This window comes from Sitophilus oryzae, unplaced genomic scaffold (genome assembly GCF_002938485.1).
Source record: "Sitophilus oryzae breed Bouriz unplaced genomic scaffold, Soryzae_2.0 scaffold_1191_pilon_pilon, whole genome shotgun sequence".
NCBI classification, from domain to species: domain Eukaryota; kingdom Metazoa; phylum Arthropoda; class Insecta; order Coleoptera; family Curculionidae; genus Sitophilus; species Sitophilus oryzae.
The window spans coordinates 138988-163380 of NW_022145828.1; the positions used below are offsets into that span (position 1 = coordinate 138988).

Below are 24393 nucleotides of genomic sequence, written 5' to 3' on the forward strand. Positions count from 1 at the left end.
GTAGTTTTATACAGGTACGAACGAAAACTTATTACTCTTCAAAACATTTAAAACACATGTAAGTGGCGCCCCCTACAAACAGGAGTCATATTGACTTCAAAATCAAATTTCCGATATCAAAAAACTACACACGACACCAATTTTCATCCAAATATTGACGTTACTTCATAAATTATTTATTTGAAAAAAACGAAGTAAAAATGAAACTTCTACACCCTGTATCTCCGAAACTAAGCATTTTAGGACATATATTTATACGAACTTTTTTACTAATTCTTATCTGCAGAATATGCTGCCGAAGTTTCCGGAATACAGTTCGGACCACCCTGTATATAAACAGTTACCGCTAGTGGTTTTGATAATGAGTTAGATTTTTCTTAGTTTATTTTAAGGTTGTGGTGAAAGGAAATATTAATAAGATTTTTCTTAAATCACTGTTTTATTTTGAGACTTGTTAATTTCTTTATTATTTGTATTTGTTATTCTTAATTATCCTTTCCTTATATTTTACTTGTATTTCTATGAAACAACTTTATAGAAACCGGGACTTCGTAGAAAGACAAATAAAATATAAGGTAAGCATTTTTATTAAATTTGTTTTAAGTACTTTTTTATTTTTATTACTTTGTTCTATTTAGCATTTAAAAAAAATGTAAACATATTTATTAATTTTTACTTTATAGCTTTGAAAAAGGAGTTTTAAATTTATTTTTATTGTTTTCAATTGTTTTTACTTTCAAACAGGAAATTAAAATATATAATAAAAATTAAATAGTATTTATCAGTTGTTTAATATCAAAGATCTATTTTTACTGTATCAACTACTAGGTACTTCCTTGTAATATAAATAATTTTGATTATTTTATAAATTAATTTTATCAACAATTTTATTTTCTTCCGGATCTTTAGTTTAATTCCGCGAATTTTTTCCTATTTTAAATGAACAAAAATTATTTTCTTTATATACGGATATCCCCCTCTACCTAATAATTATTTTTTATACAAGACGATAAAATGGTATTTTATCGTCGACCGAAAAGATTAATTCACGAGCGATGAAATCGCCGGTGAATTAATTTCAGGAGAGGGTGTGCTGGGTTGGCGTTGGTTTCTATGTAATTTGACAAATAAATAAAGCTGTCTCTTTAGTTGTCAGTTTTGAGTCAATATTTTTTAATTCTCTTTCGTGTCGATTGCTGATTGAATTGGAGACAGACATGGCTCAAAACGAAATAAGTAAATTACCAACATATATTCAGGCTGAGGCGACAAACGCCATAAATATCCAAAGTGTCCAGACGGCCACCCGTCTATCACTCTATCCACTCGCATCGTCCAACGTTGCTTAACTTTGGTGATCTATCGGGAACCAGTGATTAGAAATGACTGGGTTGTTGCCTAAATCAGAAGAGATAAAAAGTCGGGAAGATTATTAGAACTCATACCAAATTTACCACAATGATATATTATATATTATACCGAATGATTTTTGAAATAGGACTATTTTAACATTAAATTTGCTTTTAACTAGACGCTGTTTACAAAAGGGTCTTGTTCAAAACCTGGATACATTTTTTTCTCAGCCAGTAGTTATTATTGTATTGCCAATAACAAACACAGAATTAAGAAATATGTATTACTTAAAAAAAATTATTGCTTAAGAACTATATTAAAAATTCCAGTTTATTTAGGACAGAACTCAACATTATTGCCTCTTCAATATTTATTAGAAAAACAAGTTCTTATTGGCCATATAAGTAAACAAATATATAACGCATTTTCTATGTATAAAAATACAGATGTGTATTTATCAATAAAATCATTGAGATAACTGAAGATAAACCAAAAATATACTCTGTTTTTTAGCTCAGTTGCGTAGATTCTTCTGTATTAGTATGTAAATTATATGTAACTGGGTAAAAATATTAAATGTGTGGAATAAAGGTGGCATGATGCACTTTAAAATATATGTAAGTGTATTTATTATATGACAAGATTTTGAAAATATTTTTTGTAATATTTTATTACCTTTTTTTAGTAGATTTGTTTTTTGGTTTAAATTTCTCATATTGCGAGAATGCAGTGTGCCATTCACCAACTAATATAATCTTATTAATTCTTTCAGATGTAGGAGAAGTTTGCATTTTAAGCAAATTTCCAAGATTTTTTTTGGTTTTAACTGACACCAAATGAAAGCCAGATCAAATCATGTAAATGAAAATATCTAGAAAAATATTTGTTTGAGGGGTAGGCAACCTTAATAGTATTTTGACGAGACATGAATTCTCCATTGAATATCGGAATAATATACTGGGTGTTCCATTTAAATTAAAAGAGAAAATGCTTTTAAAGGTGACCAATGTTCAATATTAATTTTGTCTCGCCCTGTATAACTTTTTGGACCAAGTTTTAATTTAGTTTAAAGTACAATAGTTAGTTTAACTACATATTAGGCTATACCGGGTGAATTCCAATTTAGGTAGCTTTTATTGTAATTTAAAAATTGTTCTTTATTTCTAGAAAATGTTAAATATGTCAAAAACCTTACATTTTAGCCTTGTATAATATATAAACAAGGATTTTAGTCATATACTTCTCTTATAAAACTCACCTTTATTTTTCTCCCAGAATCCGAAAATCAATTAATACATAGGGTGTTCCATTACAAAACACACAACTCTGATATCTAACTTTTTGGAGACACCCTATAGAACTCTCTATATTTTGAGAAAGTGCTCTGAATTAACCTACATATGCTCACAAATTTTCATTTCAATACAAATTGTCGTTCCCCTTGGACCTCCGCGGCGTATGAGAAGCGCCACCCTGTATGTTTGAAACATGTTTTCGAAAAAAATGTCATTTACTTTATTATTTTGACAGCATTCGTTCTTCATCAATCATCCACAAATGATGGTGTAAAAATTCTAAGAAAATACCATCTGGTGGTACATACAGATTTTGTCACAAGACTGTGTCTAGACCTCACATTCTTCGTTTCTTCTTAATTATCTAGTTAACAGTCTGTCTTCACTGTCGTTTAGTAATTACTTTCAATAAGTTAAGTCAGAAGTTTATGTACATCTTTCATTTTAAAAGAGAAATACTACTTTCATTAGGATCCATATATTATATTATGCTCAATCAAATTTAACATGCTGACAATCGCAGCATTTCATTCCATAAAAATTTAAATCATTTCAATACATATAAAAATGACTTTGAAAAGTCCGTACATGTGTTTTACAGGGTTTTCAGGAAACTAAAGATGCTGTACACAGATTTATCTTAGCCTTCTTGGTTAACCCTATAACTCCCGGTATATTATTTCTCTTTTAGCTGCACAATTAAAAAAATAAACATTTTTTGTATATAAGGGGCAACGGCCTAGCTACGCCGAAACACCGGTTCCCATTAGAACACCGAAATTAAGCGACGTAAGGCGATACTAGTGGATGGACGGGTGACCGGTTCGAAACTCTGTATCGTGCTGTTGTCCAAAAAAAGGCAAAAGTGTAAAATCTATTGACACACACTGTCCATTCACGCCGGTTCGAGGCCGGATGAGATCGGATATTTCGTGAGTAAGAGTCGATTTAGACACTTGCAAAGTCGGTAGGCCATTGATCATGATATCGCCGAGGACCGCCGTTCGGATTTCGCGTAAACAAAGTAGGCCCTGTCCAGACTAGCCCTGGCAGAAAAAAGGAGACGTTAACTTGAAATATTTACTTTACTTTACTTTACTTTTTGTATATAAAGTGACCCTAAATATTTAATTTTCGCAGATATTCGCAGTATTATATTATTATTTGCGTATAGTAATTTTTTATCAAAGCCATCTAATGATTTTTTGGATTATATTTTACTATTAGAATATGTTGCTAATTATGAAAATAGAAATTAAAAACAGCGCGCGTGTAAGCACGCTCTAGATAAACAACAAAAGAATGTTTGGAATACTTAAATTGCAGTAAATATTCAAATTTTATCAAATTAATTCATTTTTAATCGATTTCCAGAATGATATTAATTCACGTCGGCTACCTAAATGTGAATCATGTGTGTTAAATGTCTGGCCTAAATCTAAAGGACCCCACAGACTGCGTTTTTGCTGGGCGGTTTTGTTGCAACGTTATCAAAACTGTTCGAACAAAAATGAAATCTGTCTTGTTTGAAAGCTGCCAGTCTTGCTGGACAACCAAACTCGAGACCAAACCGATGAAAATAATCAAGTTAAGCTGGATTTTGTCTGCCGATTTTCGAGTCGGCAATTGAACAAACTAGGCAAAGATAATAGAGTCCTCCTACTCTGGGTGCGAGCCCACCAAGGGATTGAAGGCAATGAAAACGCAAATGATCTAGCTAGAACAGAGGTAAACACTCAGCTAACTAACCGTTCTACTTTCCAAGTGGAAACCAACTTAAAGAACTCAAGAACCTGGAAGATTCCAATCGTAACCTGGATGGGAATCCTCCAACGGTCTAAGACACTCCAAGAAATTTCTTCGAACTTATGACCAAGAAAAAACAAAGATTTTTCTTGATTTAAGTAAGAACAATTATGATTATTGTTAGTTCCCAGTAATAATTAGTACGCAGAAAGAAAAAAATCGTGGGTGTTTGGGAAGGCTCGAAAGGAAACAATGTTTTTGCGACGTTTCGCGACTTTATTGTCGCTTCTTCAGGCCCCAAAACATATATTAATCCATATTATGCCTACAAACATTCATGGCGATTCCAACCGCCAACACTAAGCCACATACGGAAGAAAGAACAGAAGCTAACGGGTATTTTTTTGCCCGATGTACACCGATGCTCGGTTTGTGTCGTACTGCCTGAAGAAGCGACAATAAAGTCGCGAAACGTCGCAAAAACATTCTTTCCTTTCAAGCCTTCCCAAACACCCACGATTTTTTCTTTCTGAGTGAGAACAATCTTCGGATTGTAAACCTCAGGAGATTGAACCTCAGGAGAACACCTCAGGAGATGGAAGCTAAGAAAAAACGGCGAATGCAGATTCTGCTGGGAAAATGGGGAAAATACCTCATCACTAAGTGCGCCGAATCGACAACTATTTGTGCCATGAAGTTCTACAAGTCGTTTTCCTCAGTGATGGGTGTATTCTACCTCTCCCGAAATACTCTGTTCCTTTAATAAGTTTGCATAAAAAAACTGGCTTCTTTACAAAACCGATTCTTTTGACCACTTTCTTAATTTTTTTATATGTTTTATACATATTCGGTGTATTGCAATAAGTCTGTTAAGAAAACGAAAATTTGACTTTTTTATTGGAACATTTTCGTTCGTCCAACAAAGCCGTCCAGCATAAACGCAGTCCGTGGTGACCTTTAAACCTGATCTACACCTATGTATTTATTGTTCTATTTTTTTCTGCTAGAAACGCAATTTGACATTGAACTCTACCTAAAGTTTATTGACCAGGGCGGATCGGACACCAATTGTTCATGAAAGTAACTGTAGATTTGAAGTGGCCACGACAAAAAATTAATTACCTTTGAGAGTATTACAGGAATATTTTATAAGCTATATTATTTCTTACTGTGAATGAATATAAGTTGTCTAAATATTCACGAACAGCTAGGGTACTATGTGCCGGGCAGCCATCCATTTTGTACCAAACTTCCTGATTTTCCTTAGCGGAATAATGTAAAGCAGGTAAAATATTATTTTCGAGTAGTTCCAAATAATATTCTGCATTTAAATTTCTTGTAAGAAATAATGGCCCGATAATATTGTGTCCGAAATCCCTGCCCAAACATTTACTTTCTGTGGATTTTGCGTCCTTGTTTCGACAAACCTGTGTTGGTTTTCTTTGTTCCAATATCGATAATTTTGAACATTGGTTTCATTATTTAAGGTAAACGTGCATTCGTCAGTGAAACATATGTTTTTTAAAAATTCCCTATCCGTGTTTGATCTTTCCATTATATCAAAACAAAACGCCTGCCGCCGTATTTCGTCCCCATCTCGTAGCTCTTGGTACTTTTCATATTTGAAGGTATAGTATTTATGTCGTTTCAAAATTCGAAGCGCTGTAGTGTGATCTATTCCTATTTCATCCTCAAGTTTCCTTGTGCTGATTTCCATCGTTCTCTTCCACGCGCAATAAAACTTCCAAGTCGGTATCATTTCCTGCATCTTCTCTTTGTTCCTGCCTTGCTTCACATCTGCAGTTATTTATTAGGGTACCTTTGGTCTCAAATCTCTGGATATTCCTTGCGATTGTAGATTTTCCAGATATCGGTTTATTCGGATACAGAGCAGCAAGCATGTCCGACACCTTTCGATAACTATTTCCTTGATAATACCATTTAATCATCAATACTTTTTCTTCGGTAGTGTAATTCATGGCTAATATTTTCGATGTAGGTATGAGTTTTTAATAATAATAATAAAGCACTAAATAGATAAATTTCTGAAATGACAACTTCATTTGACAGTTATCTTTTACCTTGACTGGTGCTCATAAGTAAATACAGGGCCATAAGAAAGGAGAAATATTTAAAAAGAAATCGGCGATAACTTGTAAACGGGCTAATCAAAAATATCTAAAGTTATTCTTTTGAATGTGGGTTTTAGTGCTCTTCAATAAACCTAAATAGAATTATTCTCAAAAATAATTAGGGAAGCCAATAATTGACCCCATTAAAATTTACATGGGATTTCCTATTTCCCGCTCGACGATGCAACACCCGGTATAGCTATTTTGTACGTCCAAAATTAAAAAAGTTATATTCAGTAAAATTCTAACCACTGTTCGGAAAAAATACTGCCTATGTATGATTCCACCAACATTCAACAACCGTAACTTTTTTTGCAATGCAAAAAAATGCGCCACCTCAGCAAAGATTGCACAAGCATTATCTAAGAGATACCATATATATCCGCTACGTTGCCGATTCTTCTAATTACTCATGTCTTCATGTTTAATGAGGTATAAAAACCTAATAGCATGCTGGTATCTATTGTTTGATTTTTTTATAGTCGCTATAGTGATTGTCCCATAAAAATGCCGACGAATAGCCATAAAGAACATAAAGCCTTGTCTTAGCAAATGTTAATGCAGTCTTCTTTCTGCTCGGTTGGAGAAAGGTTACTGTATAAGTGTGTGCCAAAAGTGTGTGGGATTTTTTGTTCGAAATGGGCGATTGGGAATATCAGAAAATGTACCCCCGTCTAAAAATCCAGGTAGTTTAGTTACAATATATTGAACCCTTTACTGGGGTAAAATAAGGGCATTAAAATATAAAAAGGTCAATGGAATTTTTTAAGACAAATCCCAGCTGTAAAATAGTTTCAAGAAGGGATAATGGTTAAACCAGATTTAGTTACTTTGCATATTTTTTGTTAATGTGAAATGATGTTTGGGTTAATTCTACTATACCTACAGGATTTTGAAGCTTTTGATGATCTAACTTGGATACAAATTTGAATGTTTGAAGTTAAGATTGTTTCCATATGTAACTTTTTTAAATACTTTCTAGTTTCTGATATTTCTGGTCATTAGCGTAACAAATCATCCTCGGCTTGAGGCCTAGGGATTTTTTTTTAAAGGAATTTAGTTGAAATTATTGCATATTATCTAAAAAAAATATTAATTTGAAAAACAGTTTTAAATAGTTTGGATTTTGGATACTGTGAAGGAAAATTCGAAACAATAAGCCTACGCGTTAACCCGTAAATTTAGTCGGCCGACTATTTAGTTGCAAAAGTGAAAACAATACATTGATACTTATGGAGCCGATCGGCCGACTATTTGATAGTATGTGAGCGCGGCTCCATAGGATGGCTCACCCCTATAACATTTTTATTTTTTCAGTTAAAAAACGAGATTTGGTATGTTAGTATATGATATAAATTCGGATTGATTGACGTATTCAATTATTTTCTGTCACTTCCTGTTTCACCGGAAGTAATTACAACTTTTGATTTTTAAATGGCACCTTCGGTATTTTTTTACTTTATTCGATAGAAAATAACACTCTGAATAGAATGACATATCATATGTCAACTTTTGACATTTTCGCGTATGGTTTATTTGAAATTATAACTTGCGGTTCCTAACGAAAATTTGACTCGAAATACCAAGTGTATGGTATCAAATTATTCGTAAAATAATGCTTTTTCTAAATATGCTAATGATCCACCCTCGTTCCATTTGAAAAAATTGAGATATGGGTAAAAATACGATTTGAGCATTTTCTAACTGGCCAGGACAAGACACTAAAAACATTAGACCATCAACTCTATTTTTCCAAGACTCCTTGATTAAGAATTAGTCTTTTTAACATAGCCATGGCACTCTAAATTGAATTTTAAAATACGATTTTTTATTAAGCGAGAATGTCAAAAGTTGATATATGATATGTCATTCTATTCAGAATGTCATTTTCTATCGAATAAAGTAAGAAAATACCGAGGGTACCATTTAAAAATCAAAGGTTGTAGTCATTTCCGGTGAAACAGGAAGTGACCAAAAACAGTTGAATACGTCAATCAATCCTAATTTATGCCATATACTAACATACCAAATCTCGTTTTTTTATCTGAAAAAATAAAAAAGTTATAGGGGATGAGCTACTTTTGAGACGCACCCGGTATATTAGTTACAAATATGGAACTAAATAGTCGGTCGATTAAAAATTGCCTGTCAACGTATAGCCTAAGGCTACATAATGCAATCAAATATTGGGTCGATCGGCTCCATAAAAATGTATTGTTTTCACTTTTGCAACTAAATAGTCGGCCGACTAAAAATTGCATGTTTAGTGCGTACCCTAATTACCCTAAAAACTCACAAGAGAAAGGCAGAAAAATGCATGCTTCATTTAGAAATATGTAATAATTACTTTTATTCAAATATGCGATAATTATTTTGAGTAGTGTAATAGTGTAATCATTAAAAATAAATACATTTTTTGAATAAAACGTTTACATGAGTTTTTCTATCAATAAATTTAATAGACTTGGTTATCAACCCGTGTTCCCGTGGATTATTTACATACCTAAAAATTTTGTAAAAATATAATAACTAACTCAAAATAATATTAATTAAACCAAAAATGAAAAAAGGTATTTTTACTACATCACAAGCAAATAAAAATTAATATTTAGCCAAGAGTCATTGTTCAGTCAAAATTCAAGTTTTCTCTGGGAGGTGCCAAGGGTGCCAAGCAGCACCTCGGGGGTGGACACTTCCTTGCACCCCTGTAGTTACGCCAATGTTGCCGGTTAGTTGCTATAAATTTACTTACTTTAAATGGAGCAAACACCCTCTGTATCTTTGGGTTTTCCAATTCTACATGAAATTCTAAACACATTTTATACAGGGTATCTTTTTTACTCTATCGTTGATTCACCCTGTACTAGCAAATAAGTTTGTAATTTTAATGTTAGAAAGATATTTTTACAGGGTGGGTCTTAAATAAGTGCCAATATTTTCAGGGCTGGTAGATATCGATAAAAGAAACATATTTTCTTTTTGTCGTTTTTCAAAAAATCAAATCAAGTTCAAAATAGCCGCGGTAATTGATTTTTCAATCAAATTTGCAAGAAGACAAATAAATACAATACCCTTGAATAATCAATTTTACTAAAATCTTTGTATTATTTTTGTTACAGATCAACATGGTTCAAAATTCGAATGATGTTGGAGAGCCCAACAAAGTAAATGGAGACGCATCCATGACTTATATACAAGGTACTATAAAATGTCAAAACAATTACATTGAATAAAAAAAAAATTGGGAAGAAGCGCATCAACAAGAGTCTTTCATTACTTTTTTATACAGGGTGCCTCAATATTTCGTATTTTTGAATGAAAATTAGTTTAATTGCACACAATTTACCTATATACAAAAATGCTTCGTTTGTCCGTTAGAGGGCATGGATCAAAAGATAAACCCGAACGATAATTAATTTAAAATTATTATTTTTTTAAGCTTTTTATCAATCTTATTGTCAAATATAATTTGTGATACTAACATAAAATTCCATATTTTCGCCAACTAGATTATTAGAGCATAATAGATTTTATATAGTTTCTGATAGCTAGGGGTGGGGTTAGTTTTCACCTTTCCCGTACTTTTTCTTGATATTTTTGAAAGTCAAATATTAAAACGCTTAGCAAAACATAGACACCTAAAATCTCATTCAAATCGGAATAACGGTTCTTAAAATATCTGAAAAAGTGTGTTTATTTTCTTAAAGTTTGATGCCCTCTAACGGACAAAAGACGCATTCTTGTATATTGGTAAATTGTGTCCAATGAACTTATTTTTATTCCAAAAACATGTAGTTGTTCTATGTTCACGGAATATTGGGACACCGGTTTAAAGGTATATTCAATATTATTTTTTCTGTAACTATTTGGAATGTTTTATGATGTGCAAGATTTATTCTTTTTCCAAAGTTATTATTACATTGTTTTATCAACAGATTTTAATAATAAGAGAATTTGAAGTGATCCACTATCTTTGTCAATATTTTACTGATACTTCAAAACATAAACAACAAAAAATCAAAACTCCAGTTAAATCAAAATATATTTTTCCATTTAGGAATATTTTTTCTGAAGTTTGTCGACAAATGTTTGTCAAAATATAGAAACATGTCATGCCACTTCAAGTGTCTACACAGAAACATTTACTTATTGTGTATTTATTCAATACACAATCAATTCTTGATTGATTTTTCTAGATGTAGAAGTAATTGACAAGAACGGCGATGGGAAATTAAGGAAAAATTTATCCAACATTTCAATGACTTCGAAAAATTCGAAAACAAGATTTTCGGACAATGGAGATGATAATCCTAGGTAACGTATAGTTTTATTTTATATTAATATGTTTTATTTTCATATTTTTTATCGGTTTTTAGTAAAGATTGACTAAAAGCACAAAATAATTAATTGATGTATTATTAGTAGAAATATAAAAAATTAGAACTTTTAAATTAAATGGTAAATTTTGATGTATTAAGACATTACCTTTAAATGATTAACAATAATTTTTGGCGTTTTTCTTTCATTCCTGGCCATCAAATAAGCTAAGCTGTTAAAATAACTGATAAAAATTGGTTAACAATAGGTTGTTAAAATTATTTTCGAAAAAACTTTTTCATTTTATTTATTTTCATCAAATTTGACATATAATATGTCAAATTTCCAACCAATGTGCTGTCATTATTGATCAATATGTCAACTAATTAAGCAACGTTGACAGGTTTATTTTAATATTAGAAAACTAAGTATATAAACTTCTCTCAGGGTGAGTCAACGATAGAATAATGTTCATTATTTCATTTGTTTTTATGATTACGACAAAATGTTAAATACAAAAGTTTTAGAAAATTTTATGATGCACAATTTAAAATTATTTTTGAATATACAGGTTGTATACAAAAGTTGAAAACTTTTTGTATTTTTTTTTAAACATAATCTACATATACTACGGCTATAATATAAAATGCTAATGTTTATCGGTGTCGTCTCTACTGAAGTAACGACTTGCTCTAGAAAGTTGCTTATTTTACTAAAAGATAGATAATTGGCTCTTCTAAAAACTGTCGTCGCCGGATTTTTTGTTTTTCATTTAATTAAAAAAAAATAAGTATTTGTTTTCCTGATGAGTTGGCGGATGCGCCAGGCTTCAACTAGTATTTTTAAAATATGACAACATAGGTTGTAGATTATTAAATTTACAAGAAAGAAAAAAGTTTCTAAACTCCCTAAAAGTTTCCTATTTAAAAATTATGTATATCTTAACATTCTGGAAACTGTATATTAAACTCTATATGTTAACATTCTGGAAACAGTCAAGACAATGAACTTTACTCTATCGTTCTCTAAAATTACAAGACATGCTGATATGCCACGTGGTCTGTAAAGGCTAGAAAAGCTTGCAAGGGCTGTAAAAGCTTGCCATGGCCTTGCAACTTTCTCAGAAGCATCTTAAGGCATATGTTCATAGTAATTTTTCCTTTTATTTTTATCTATAGCCACTTAATGAAGTTTGGTACATTTTTTTGCACTCTGTATATAAAAAGGTAAAGTAACTTTCCTTTAACCATTTCAGATCGTGGTGGTATGCTTTCTGCCTGAAATGCCGCTCGAAAGAATCGACTCCAGAAACCTGGGAACCGAAATACTGGTCCTTTCTATGTCCCGTATCCATTTTTCCCGGACTATCAGACCTTTTCCAGGTTCATCTCTCTGGCGCTGGTCGGGATCGTGGCTTGGATCATAATCTATACCATTGTAGGTAATGTCTTGTATGTTATTAATATAAGAATCTACATATATTTTACTAACTGTAAAAAAAAATTAAAAATCTGATTATAATACAGTGTGTTGTTTTGGGTTTGGTTTGATTTGGCAATATGCGATAAGGCTGCTGTTTAAACAGCAGCAATGGAGGTCATTCTATACCACTAACACCACTGCACATTGTCATTAGTAGATACGCCAATGCGACAATGATTAGAATGGTCATTGCCAGAAACGGTACTGAAAGCTGCTGTGTTGCGAAACATGTCGATAATTTGTTAATTTTAATTGTTTTAATATTGTTGCGGACCCGTGTGGACTCGACCTAACCTAACTAATATGTCCCGTCCCCATATGACCTTAACATCGCATTAAAGAATAGACACCGTAATGATTCATTCGAACGTTCGAGAACGATCGAGTTCCACTGGAATGGAGGACTACATACGAGAACATTCTAAACCTTTTTTTCCTCTATGCACCTAATGATCTATGGACTATTCGAGAACTGTTTAGCTGCGATTATATAAGCCGACGCCTGGAGCCTGAGGGACAGAAACAAATAGACGAGTACAGTTGCCGCGCTAAATTCAAAATAAATTCTTCCTAGATAAATAGTTTGTAAATAGTTCTTAAAGTTTTTTATCGTTATTGTTTTTGTTACTTAGTGTAGAATAAATTGTGTTTAAATAAATTGTGACTTTCTGTCCACATGGAACCGACGAAAAACGTAACAATATGTAGAATTTAATGAACAGTTGTTCAGATTTTCCGTTTAAAAGATATTCGCTTCAAAGATATTCTTTCCCATTCTAGGTGAAATAGCTGCCCCTCCAAGCGGTAAACTGTTTCAGCTGCTCATTTTGGTGTTAGGATCCAAGTTTGGCGGATGGCTGGTGAGCCTCACCAGTCTGCCTGGGCTCATCGGAATGCTCTTCACAGGAATACTGATGCAGAACGTCAATATTGTAGACATAGATAGTTCGTTTCATCCTATAACTAGGCATTTAAGGTATGTATAGTAGAGTATCTTTATTAAGTATTAAATATGGAATTGACATCATGAATTCCCATTTTTAATAGTTCTGTTTGACGTTTAATGGCATATTTGAATTTGATTTGAACTTTTTCGGATTTGTTGGGCTTTTATATAAAATAGCTCTAAAGGCCTAAAAGGCTCATGGCATGAGCAACAGTTATCTTTCTCCATTTGTTTCTGTCTTTCGCCTTTATTCTCCACCCATCAACTCTTATCCTTCTCAAGTCCTCTTCTACATCCTTTTTCCATCTGGGGTTCTCGGTCTACCCCTCCTTTTCTTTCCACCTATTTCCCGTTTCATTATCATACTAGGAATTCTTGCTTCAACCATTCTTTCAATGTGTCCCAGCCATCTCAGTCTTTCCTTGCATTGAACGTCCACATATCACATGCATACAGCACTATTGGTCAGCATTGTTTGGTACATTCTGATTTTTAAACTTCTAGAGATGTTCTTACTCTTAATAATTTTCTGTAGTGCGCTAACACATCTATTTCCTGCCATTATTCTTAAGATCCTGCCATAATTTCTTGAGATACATTTGGTTCCCTCAGAAATACGGCTCCTAGATATGTGAATGAACTTCCTCAAACTAGTATCGTTTCCCTCTCGCAGAATCCATTTGTAGACATGTTCCCTTACAAAAATCCCTATCTAACCACTCCATAAATTTCGTTTTCTTTTCATTAAACACTAAGCCTACTTTTTTGATTTTCTTCTCTTTTGGTCACCGATATCAGCTCTTTCCGATCTCTTCTCAAGATAACTAAATCATCTGCATTGGTGTCTTTTTGTATACAGAAGGCCCTCTCTGTTGATTCCCACATCTTTTATAACTTTTTCTAATACTACACTAAACAGTACTGGAGATAGTGGATCCCTGATTATATTTTTTTCCATTGTTTTCTTGTTTACTTTGACCTCATTTACTGTCTCTTGGAGTGTCAATTTTATCATCTTGGTCAGTTTCTTGCTAACCCCTAATTCTGTTAATGCTCTAAACACCTCCGTCCTTTTAACTTTGTCATATGCCTACTGAAAGTCGATAAATAGGAGCATTGTCTGTTTTCCGTATTCATAACTCTCCGCTTGTATTTCTCTAAGGGTAAATATTTGGTCAACGGTACTTCTTCCTTTCTTAAATCCACATTGGTACTCTCCAATTTTCTCATCAACCTCCTCTACTAATATTTCTTTTATATATGTTGCCAGTACTTTATACGCTACAATTAGGAGAGCTATACCTTTGTAGTTTTGACACTCACTCTTATCTTCCTTCTTATGTATAGGGCATATTATTGCTTCTTTCCACTCTTTCGGTATTTCTTCTTTCTCTCATACGTCTTTCAGTAGTTCCTGGATGTGTTCTATCAACTTGGACCCTCCATACTTAAATACCTCAGCCGGCATGTGATCATTTCCGGGACTTTTGTCATTCTTTAAGTTCTGGATAATTCTTTGTACACTTTCATAATTTTACAACATAATTGTTGGCCTTTTAACATAACAAATAATAAATAGCTTTTAATGTTTCAGGAGAATGGCTTTAGTGATAATTTTAATCAGGGCCGGTCTAGACCTGGACCCGGCCGCCCTCAAGAGACTCAAATTCACTGTGATCAAACTAGGATTAGGACCGTGGCTCATTGAGGCGGTCGTGGTGGCCGTCATGTCGCACTTCCTGCTCGCCCTGCCCTGGGACTACTGCTTCGCGCTGGGCTCCACAGTGGCGGCGGTGTCCCCCGCGGTCACCGTGCCATGTTTATTAAGGTAACTTTGGGATTTTTAAGGTAATTTTGCGATTTTTTAAGGTAATTTTGGGTTTTTTAAGGTAATTTTTTTATTTGTTTTTCCCCTTTAAGCCTTCATTAATTTGTTTCGAGACACGACGCGCGACGTCTTTTACAAAATATGATTTTTAACGTTTTGTTTAGAGCAAAATAGAAAAGTTATAGGGAAGGTTAACTAGAAAAGTTATAGGAAAGGTTAAGAAGCAAATTTTAAAATGACTATACAATATACAGGGTACCTCAAAAAACTGTTGCGGATATAATATATATTTTAAAATGAGTAATTAATAATGCCTTATTTTTTATTTTATTATTAGATTCTACGTACAATTCGGTAACTTTATTGCATATGATATTATACGGGGTGCGTCTCAAAAGTGACTCACCCGTATAACTTTTTTATTTTTTCAGTAAAGCAAAGAGATTTGGTGTGTTAGTATATGACATAATATATTAGGATTTATTGACATATTCAATTGTCTTCGGTCACTTCCGGTTTTTACCGGAAATGACTACAACTTTTGATTTTTAAATAGCATTTTTTTACTTTATTCGATAGAAAATGACACTCTGTATAGAATGACATATCATATGTTAACTTTTGACATTTTTGTATATGGTTTATTGCTGCGGTTCATAACGACAATTTGACTCGACATACCAAGTGTGTGGTATCAAATTATTCGTAAAAAAATGATTTTTCCAAATATGCTAATGAGCCACCCTCGTTCCGTTTTAAAAAATTGAGATATGATTAAAAATACGATTTGGCCATCTTTTAACGGGCCAGGACAAGACACTAAAAACATTAATCAAATCTATTTTTTCAAGGCTCATTGATTAAAAATTAGTGTTTTTAACACAGCCATGGTAATCTAGATTAATATTTAAAATACAATTTGTTATTCTATCGAATAAAGTAAAAAAGTACCGAGGGTGTCATTTAAAAATCAAAAGTTATGCCATTTCCGGTGAAACAAGAAGTGTCCGAAAACAATTCAATACCGTCAACCAATCCTAATTTATGTCATATACTAACATACCAAATCTCCAGAAAAAAATAAAGCCACTTTTGAGACTCACCCGGTTTATCTAAAATTAATAGATTTTGTAATAATTCAATTTGTTTAAAAAAATGTTAGATCGGTACGGTAAAAATTATCAGTGACCCAAAGAAAAAAATGATAATACATACGGTGTACGATTTAAAATATTTGAGACTACTTAAATTTAAATAGTCGAAATCATAAATCAGGGCTAATATCTCGCAGTCGAGCAAGCCTACAAAAAACACGTCCAGACTGTGCCGCGAACTTTCTTTGATCAGCCGTCGCAAAATCGACAGACAACGTATAGCAACGAGGCTTGTCGGGGTTGAGGGTCGTTAAGAGTTGTCTCGCGAGGCTCTGCCGAGACCCGTCCACACTACATAGCAAATTTGAGATCTCTCGCGCTCGTCTCGCTCTCGTCTCGTCAGGTCTGGACGCACCTTTAGAAGTTGTTTATATAATTTATTATTTTCCAGACTGAGATCAAAAGGTTACGGGGTAGCCAAGGGTATCCCCACCATGATCATTGCCATAGCCGGTATAGACGACGCCGCATCCGTGGCCTTGTTCGGCATAATCAAGAGCGCCATGTTCTCATCGGGATCAATGACGCACGTCATCTTGGAGGCGCCAATATCCATCATAGGAGGCATTGGATTCGGCGTCCTGTGGGGTGTCATTTGCTACTTCTTCCCAGAAAGGAACGATCCATACGCGGTAAGAAATCAGAATCTGAAATTTATATTCCAGTATCAGAATTTGTTTTGGGCCCTTGCCTTTCTATAATATCCACCTCTCGTTCTTCCTTTTCATCATCATGTTCAGTAGTTAATTCGTCATCTTCGTTCAAACAGTCTTGCATGAGCTGTTGCAATATTTCTTGCAGTGTACATCTAAAAAATAATACTTATTTAATAAAAAAATTTGACACGAATAAATAACTACCCTAAACGATGTGCAAACGTACACTTCTCATAAAATATGCAGAGACAGGAAGATACTAAGCGGTGCAGCATCTGATGTTTCCAGATTTTCGAATTATCGGGGAAAATAGGCGCGCGGCCTCCGGAGAGTTAATTTTACAGCGTAAAGGTCTGCGTATGCTGAATACACGTGCCAGTTGGTAACCTTGGCCTAAAGTTTTAAAGCGCCGATATTCTAGTGCCGGACAGTGGTACAGCAGGTGCTCTATGGTTTCTTTTTCCTTCCCGCATTCTCTGCAGTGGTCGTCATTGGAAATTTTCCATCTCACGTTTACCCCCGTGGAACAGTTTCCAGTAACGACACTAAAAATTTTGCGTACTAGATTCTTTTTGTGCTCTAGTAGTTGTTTTGTCTTTTTGCTATCTACCACTGGCCACAGTCTTCGAGCTGTAGCGCAGTCCGCACGGTGTTGCCACGTCTCTTGCTGCTTGGCAGGAAAGCCAAACCAGTTCCTATCGCCTCCTTCAGTGCGTTGATCGTCACAAGTGATGGGTCATCTGCCACGGGCTATCCCCTGGCTCCGTCTTTGGCTAGTCTGTCTGCTTCCTGATTGCCCACCACATTGCTGTGGCCTGGCACCCAGCACAGAGTATCCCCGCCCCGACGCAGCCAGGACAGTGCTTCTCGACATTCCATCACAGTTTTCGATCTCACTGATTGTATGGTCATGCTTCTTAAAGCCAAACCAAACCACTCTAATACTTTTTACTCTTATACAAATTTCTGGTATTCACGCTCATATAAATATCTGATCTCCTTTCAGACTCACCTCAGAATCCTACTCCTGTTCGTCGGTTGCTCTGTTTCCGTTTTCGGAAGCGACACCATTGGATACGGAGGTGCCGGACCTCTGGGCTGCGTCATCGGTGCCTTCACAGCTCTGGTACTGTGGTCCAAGCAGGGTTGGAGCGTCGAGGACAACCCGGCCAATGAAGGGTTCGAGATACTGTGGATGGTATTCGAACCCATCCTCTTCGCGGTTACTGGTGCCCAAATCAAGCTGAACGAATTGGACGGACATATTTTATTGTTAGGTAAGCCAATGACTGTAGAATAAATAAACATACCTTCCTTAATACACCTTGTATAGAGAACTGGTTCAGAAACTATACTATTGGTTCTACAAATTAATATTAAGAGTCTATTTCGATGTACTGCTCGGGTCGCTCTCGGGGGTCGGGTAAAGCTGGTGTGTGGCCGAAGGAAATATATATTATATTTCAGAAATCTGCCTAAAGCTTAGCCCGATCCTGTCGTGTTCGTGTTAAGCCACATCCAAAATTCCAAACACACGTGCTTGGATTAGGGCATGATTAAGGCTTGCAGAGCTTCAGCATTTGCCATAAAATAGCGAGTAATTTGTTACAAAACTATATAAATTGTATATCACTGTAATCACAAAACTTCAATCTATTTCTCTATTGTAACAGAATTTTCAATTATATCTTTATTTTCGAGAAAATTTAGTCCAAACATAAGGAATATTTTGTTGATGTTTGACCATCAAAATCTTAAAAATGAAGAAGTTATCTAAAAGCGTGCTATAATAGCGACATAGTATAATCCTTTATCTTTAATTTCTTTCTTCATTTGTGTAAAAATACCTAGCCAGTTTTACATAAAACGTTAAATGCCGAACGCTTGTTTTGCTACTTTTTCGGATTAGTAAAATGGACCCTTGATTCATTTAAATGACTGATTCAAGTTTCACTGACTATTTTTCAGGTTTTGCAATTTTGTCTACCGGTATCATTATCAGATTGGCCGGAACCATAGCTTTGGGAATAGGATGCAAGCTGAACTTGAAAGAAAAAGTATTCGCCGGATTTGCCCTTATGTCTAAGGCCACTGTACAGGTACGTATCTATAGAAAAACCAGTAAAAGTTAGAGTCTGGTTCACATGAACCATTTTCATAAATATAACACTATTTAAAAGCAGCCATGTGTTGGTTTTCTTAAAAAAAAATACGATGTACTTAAACAGCCGTTAAACGGTAGCCTACTAAAATGCCGTTAATAGATATTATGACGTCGTTCATGTCGGCGGAAAGTAATGCCTAGCTATAAGCTTTATGCAAGAGCACCTGTGGCTCCGTGGCAGAAGCTATCGCTTCGTGAGCGAATGATCCGTGGTTCAAATCTCACGCCGACCAAGACTTTTTTATATATTTTTTTTGCTTATAGCGTGATCTTATTGCATTGGTTTCACTCTTTTTGGTTGGATTTTTTTTTAGAGTTAAGTTATTTGGCGGGTTGGTTAGCGTGGTTATTTGGAAGGTGTTAATTCATTGGTTAGTTGGTTATTTGGTGGGATGGATAGCGTTGGTTAGTCCTTATAAAATTCCTATATTTCATAAAGCCCTCAAGTGCGTCACATCAACGACGTCATACCTATTAACGGCATTTTAGTAAGCTACCGTTTAACGGCAGGTAAGTACAGCCAAAAAAATATTCACACATTTGTAATTTTCGGAGAATATTAAAAAATTTTACTCGAAATGGTACATGAACCAGACTATTAGTTGTGATTAATGGTTGCCACGGTTAGCTTTTTTTGCTTTGACTTTTGACAAGGGTCAAAAAAAATTTGATGATTAATACACAGTAAATTCTAATTAAATGGAGATATTAGCTAGTTTTCTCAATGGAAGCTCAAAAATGGAAATGTTTAATTGGTTAACATTAGTCTTCAATTTTTGTGAGATTCTATGATAGTCTGTAAACGGATATTGAGCGCAGCTGAAATATCTATGCGTGTAGTTTCAATAAAACCAGCAAAACTTAAGCAACAATATAATTTTTTACTTCACTAACACTGTTTAAGGGCAAAGGGGGCTCGCCATGATCTTTTTAGTAAGTAAAATTAGTGAAAAATATTAAAAAATTTGTTAACATTTCCTACTAATTGACATTTACTACCACTAATTTTGACGTTCTAAATGTTTACATTGATTAAAGGAACACACTTCTACACTAACTGAAATCACTAATTTATTCCACTTAAGCTTCATTCAGAACCTCGCAATTAGTAGAACAAATTAGTGGTTTTAACTAGTAGTAGTTTGTTCCTTTAATTTCAATGTAAGCATTCAGAACGTCAAAATTAGTGATAGACATTCTCAATTAGAAGAAAAGTTTTCAAACTTTTAACTTTTCCACTAATTACACTTCAAAATTTGCGAGAAATGTCATTTTGGCCTACCACCTCTCCTGTATATCCTTTATACAAACAATCTCTGCGAACTAGCATTAAATCATTAAATGGCATCATATATGGATATGCCGATGATACATGTTTAGTATATACAGAAACAGATCAGAACATCCTTGAAACAAACATCAACAAAGACCTGCAAAAAGTGCAAACATGGTGCTACAACAATCTCCTAACCATAAACGAACTAAAAACAGAATATATGATATTTAAAACCACAAAACAAAAATTAAACTTACAAATAAAACTACAAAACCATATTCTACGAGAAACATCAACAATCAATTATTTAGGGTTAAAAATACAAAATAATTTGAAATGGGATGGTCATGTAGTAAAGCTGAAAAATGAAAATATACGCACCATTGCAGCTTTAATAAAAATTCAAAAATTGATACCAAATAACATGAGGAAACCTTATATCACGCACTGTTTACCTCCAGGATGAACTATTTAATGAATATATGGAGTAATACGACCGAAAATAATTTAAACGCATTGCAACGTCAACAAAATAAAATTTTAAAATTAATATATAAATTACACAAAAGAACAACAACACACATATTATTTGATACAGTGCAAGAACTAGATATAAAACAATTAATACTTTTTAATAGCTTGCTAAATATTAAATTAAATAGAAACAAGGAAGTTTAGAATTACCAAACAAGGAAAAAGTCACATATTATGAAGTAAAAAATAAGACATTAACACAGAGACTAACAGCAAAAACAATTCAAACATTCAATAGTTTAGCAGAGAAGGTAAAAAAATTGAAATTTATACAATTCAAAAAGAGGATTAAATGGTTAATATTAAATAGAATCATACACTAAATCCAGAAATCGACGATAGAAATAATTACGAAAAGAATGCCTTCGATACCATCTGGCCAGGATCTGGTACCAACAGTAGGTCACTGATGCGACAGATGAAAAAGGACGACACCTAGATCTTCTATGATATGTATATGCTGTGCATTATTTATGTGTTGTATATATGTTTTATATGAGGGAATAACTAAATTGATTAAAAAAAACACAAAACACGTTAATATACAAAGAAAGGCAGTTGATGAAACAGAAATCTCAAATGGATACCCTCCTGACAGATATGTATGAGAGTAAGCATTTGGAGAATTTTTAGTTATCTAGCCGATAGCAAAAATTCTTTAAATCGCTCTCAAATGGATACTCTCTTTGGAGTGACTATCGACAGTCACTCGCACGAATTACTCTCAAATGGACACTTACCTTTAGGCTTTCTCTATGAATACAACTGACTACCGCAAGCTGTTGCTAGGATATTCTATTAATTTTAATTGAGTTTTTTAAATATTGTGAATTATCGTAAACTAATAGTTATTTTTTATACAAGACGATAAGATGGTATTTTATCGTCGTGTATAAAACAATATTTTTTTTTCCATAGCCGAGTTACGTTTTAAAAAAATATTCAGAAATTATTATTTGAAGGAATTTATTACGAGTAGAAAAAATATTGTGCTGGATTGGCGTTGATTTCTATGTAATTTGACAAATAAATAAAGCTCTCTCTTTATTTGTCAGTTTTGAGTCAATATTTTTTAATTCTTTTTCGTGTCGATTGCTGATTGAATTAGAGCCAGAAATGGCTCAAAACGAGATAAGTAAATTATCAACAGATATTCAGGCTGAGGCCATGTCCAGAATACTTCCATTTAAATCCCGAATAACTTAACTTAAAATTTTCAAAAATGGAAGCAATTAAAAAACGTGCGAGAAGAAATAAATAAGTTTTTAACATATCCCCGCTGTTAAAGTATCATTTAATCTACCCTTGCGGTTAAAGTACTATTTTATCACTATTTTTGATAGATATTAGGCAATTTTAACAGTTGCTATGGAAAAAAAGTATAAAGTGTAACTGAATCTACTAATTTATTCCACTAATTGCGAGGTCCTGACTGAAGCTTAAGATTTAATAATTTCTCTTATTGTATCTATTCCAGGCTGCCTTAGGCCCAGTTCTTCTAGTCCTCGCCACAGACACCACCTCCCCCCAATTCGAATACGCCCAGAAGGTGCTTATGGTGTGTATCCTGTCCATCATGATGACCGCTCCCGTCTCTGCAGTGCTCATGACCGTCCTAGGACCGATCCTGCTCCAAAAGACCACGACCCCCTTCAGAGCCGACGCCAGCCTCGGAGCCTCCCGCCACTCGATCAGAAGCCTCAGAAGTTTGACTGTTGAAAAGGACGTCGAGAACGATTTGTCTTCGCTGGAGGGGAAATAAATCTGTAGAGTTTTGTGATATTACCTCGTAGTTAGTTTAAGTGTAGTGAAGTTATAAGAAAAATGTCAATGTATTATTTGATTTGGTCCGAAATCTAGCAATTTTTGGCTAGAAGTAAAAAATATACGTAGTGTTTTACGGCGATTGTAGGTTAGTCGTTATGAAGAATCAAGGATAAGACTTTTTTGAAAATTTGAATTTTAAATAAATCTACTTGCTGCATCTATATCACATTTTTGGAAATTAAAGACTATTAAAGAAAATTTTAAGTACTTTCCTATATTAAGCCTAGTTCAGACACGCCTAGTAATTTGGTCGAGTAGCGAGGAATTTAGTAATTTAGTGCGTGCGGACGGTAAAAATTAGTAGAGTAGTTTAGTGTAGTAGTTTAGTCTAGGGGTCGTCATTTTCTTGACAACTTCTTTATCTTGTCTTGATTTCAAGACAAGATCAAGACAAGAAATGATTTTTGGTTTTCAAGACAAGACAAGAAATTACTTGTCAAGATGAAGATTTCTTGACAAGAAATCAAGAAAATCTTGAAATTTCTTGAAAATATAAAATAAAAAAGAAATACTAATTTACTTAGGTATTTGTATATTATATCCATTAATTGATGGATAAAAAAATTATTAAGCAAAAAATATTTGTACGAAGCGGCACTTCGTTTGATGTCCAATGTCCAAAGTTGACATAATATGTACGGTACTGTGGGCCAAATTAAATTGGAACCTTGTTTAATTCCTAATAATTTTTTAATCTTTAAATGTTTTTTTATAATTTTTTGGATATGTTGTGGCCTACGATATTAGAATAAAAAAAACTCTGCAAAGCGGGTCTACTACAGTGGCATACACACTTTTTGAATTAACGTAAAACTTTTAAAATAAAAAAAACATAATACATTTTAATGTACGCCACTGAAGTAGAGTAACTTTTATCATTGTTGTTTTGACTGTTTTTATCTGTAGTAGTATTATCACCGTCACTACTGTCAAAGTCACTAATTAAACTTCTACGTCCAGGTGTCTGAGGTGGTAGGTATTCTGAACCAGATTCAATTACGAATGGCTCAGATTTGCTGCTCAACGAACCATCACAAGCACCCATTTTAATGTTAGATAATAATAATAATAATTAACAAAATTATGTAAATCTGATGATTTTGGTTACTGTAGTATGAGCCAAAAGTTTTTGAATTTTTTGAAAATTAGATGCCTAATCCTCGATTTTACGCATAAAGCATAAACATCACATTAACCAATCTCACCGCGACTTTTAAACAGGGAGATCCCTTTAATAAACGAATTTTAAACGGGGGTTCCCCTGTTATCAAGATATCAAGAAATTTCAAGATTTCTTGAATCAAGACAAGAAATCAACTTTCAAGAAATGGTCAAGACAAGATTTTTTTTTAATTCTTGAAAATATTTCAAGACAATTTCTTGTCTTGTATTCTCGGCAAGATTTCTTGTCTTGCCGATCTCTAGTTTAGTCGACTGGATCCATCCGATTCTATTTTGACGGTCGAGTAGAGTCCCCCACCATGTGCTACTAACTACTAAACTGCCACTAAAACAAGTATGAACACGAGTGTTTAGTTCATTGTTTAGTTAAGTAGGTACATTAGTTGATGAAACTGTCGAAATGTCGCGTTTCTGATATTCTGATTGCATTACAGTATTCTACAGGATCTTCTAATTGAATAATTCTAATTCTCTTCTATTGATCCATTTTCTGACCCATAA

The 24393-nt window shown here is 33.8% G+C and overlaps 1 protein-coding gene across 1 annotated transcript; it reads left to right on the forward strand.

Annotated features, from left to right (window-relative positions):
- Positions 1-7116: 7116 nt before the first annotated feature.
- LOC115891724 (sodium/hydrogen exchanger 9B2-like) lies at positions 7117-23209 on the forward strand. The gene is given in 11 exon segments (XM_030912263.1): positions 7117-7212; positions 9646-9724; positions 10723-10840; positions 12099-12186; positions 12188-12284; positions 13106-13301; positions 14866-15099; positions 16645-16885; positions 17916-18186; positions 18878-19008; positions 22361-23209. Coding segments are annotated over 11 exon segments (1788 nt in total). The 5' UTR covers positions 7117-7164; the 3' UTR covers positions 22646-23209.
- The last annotated feature ends 1184 nt before the right edge of the window (positions 23210-24393 follow it).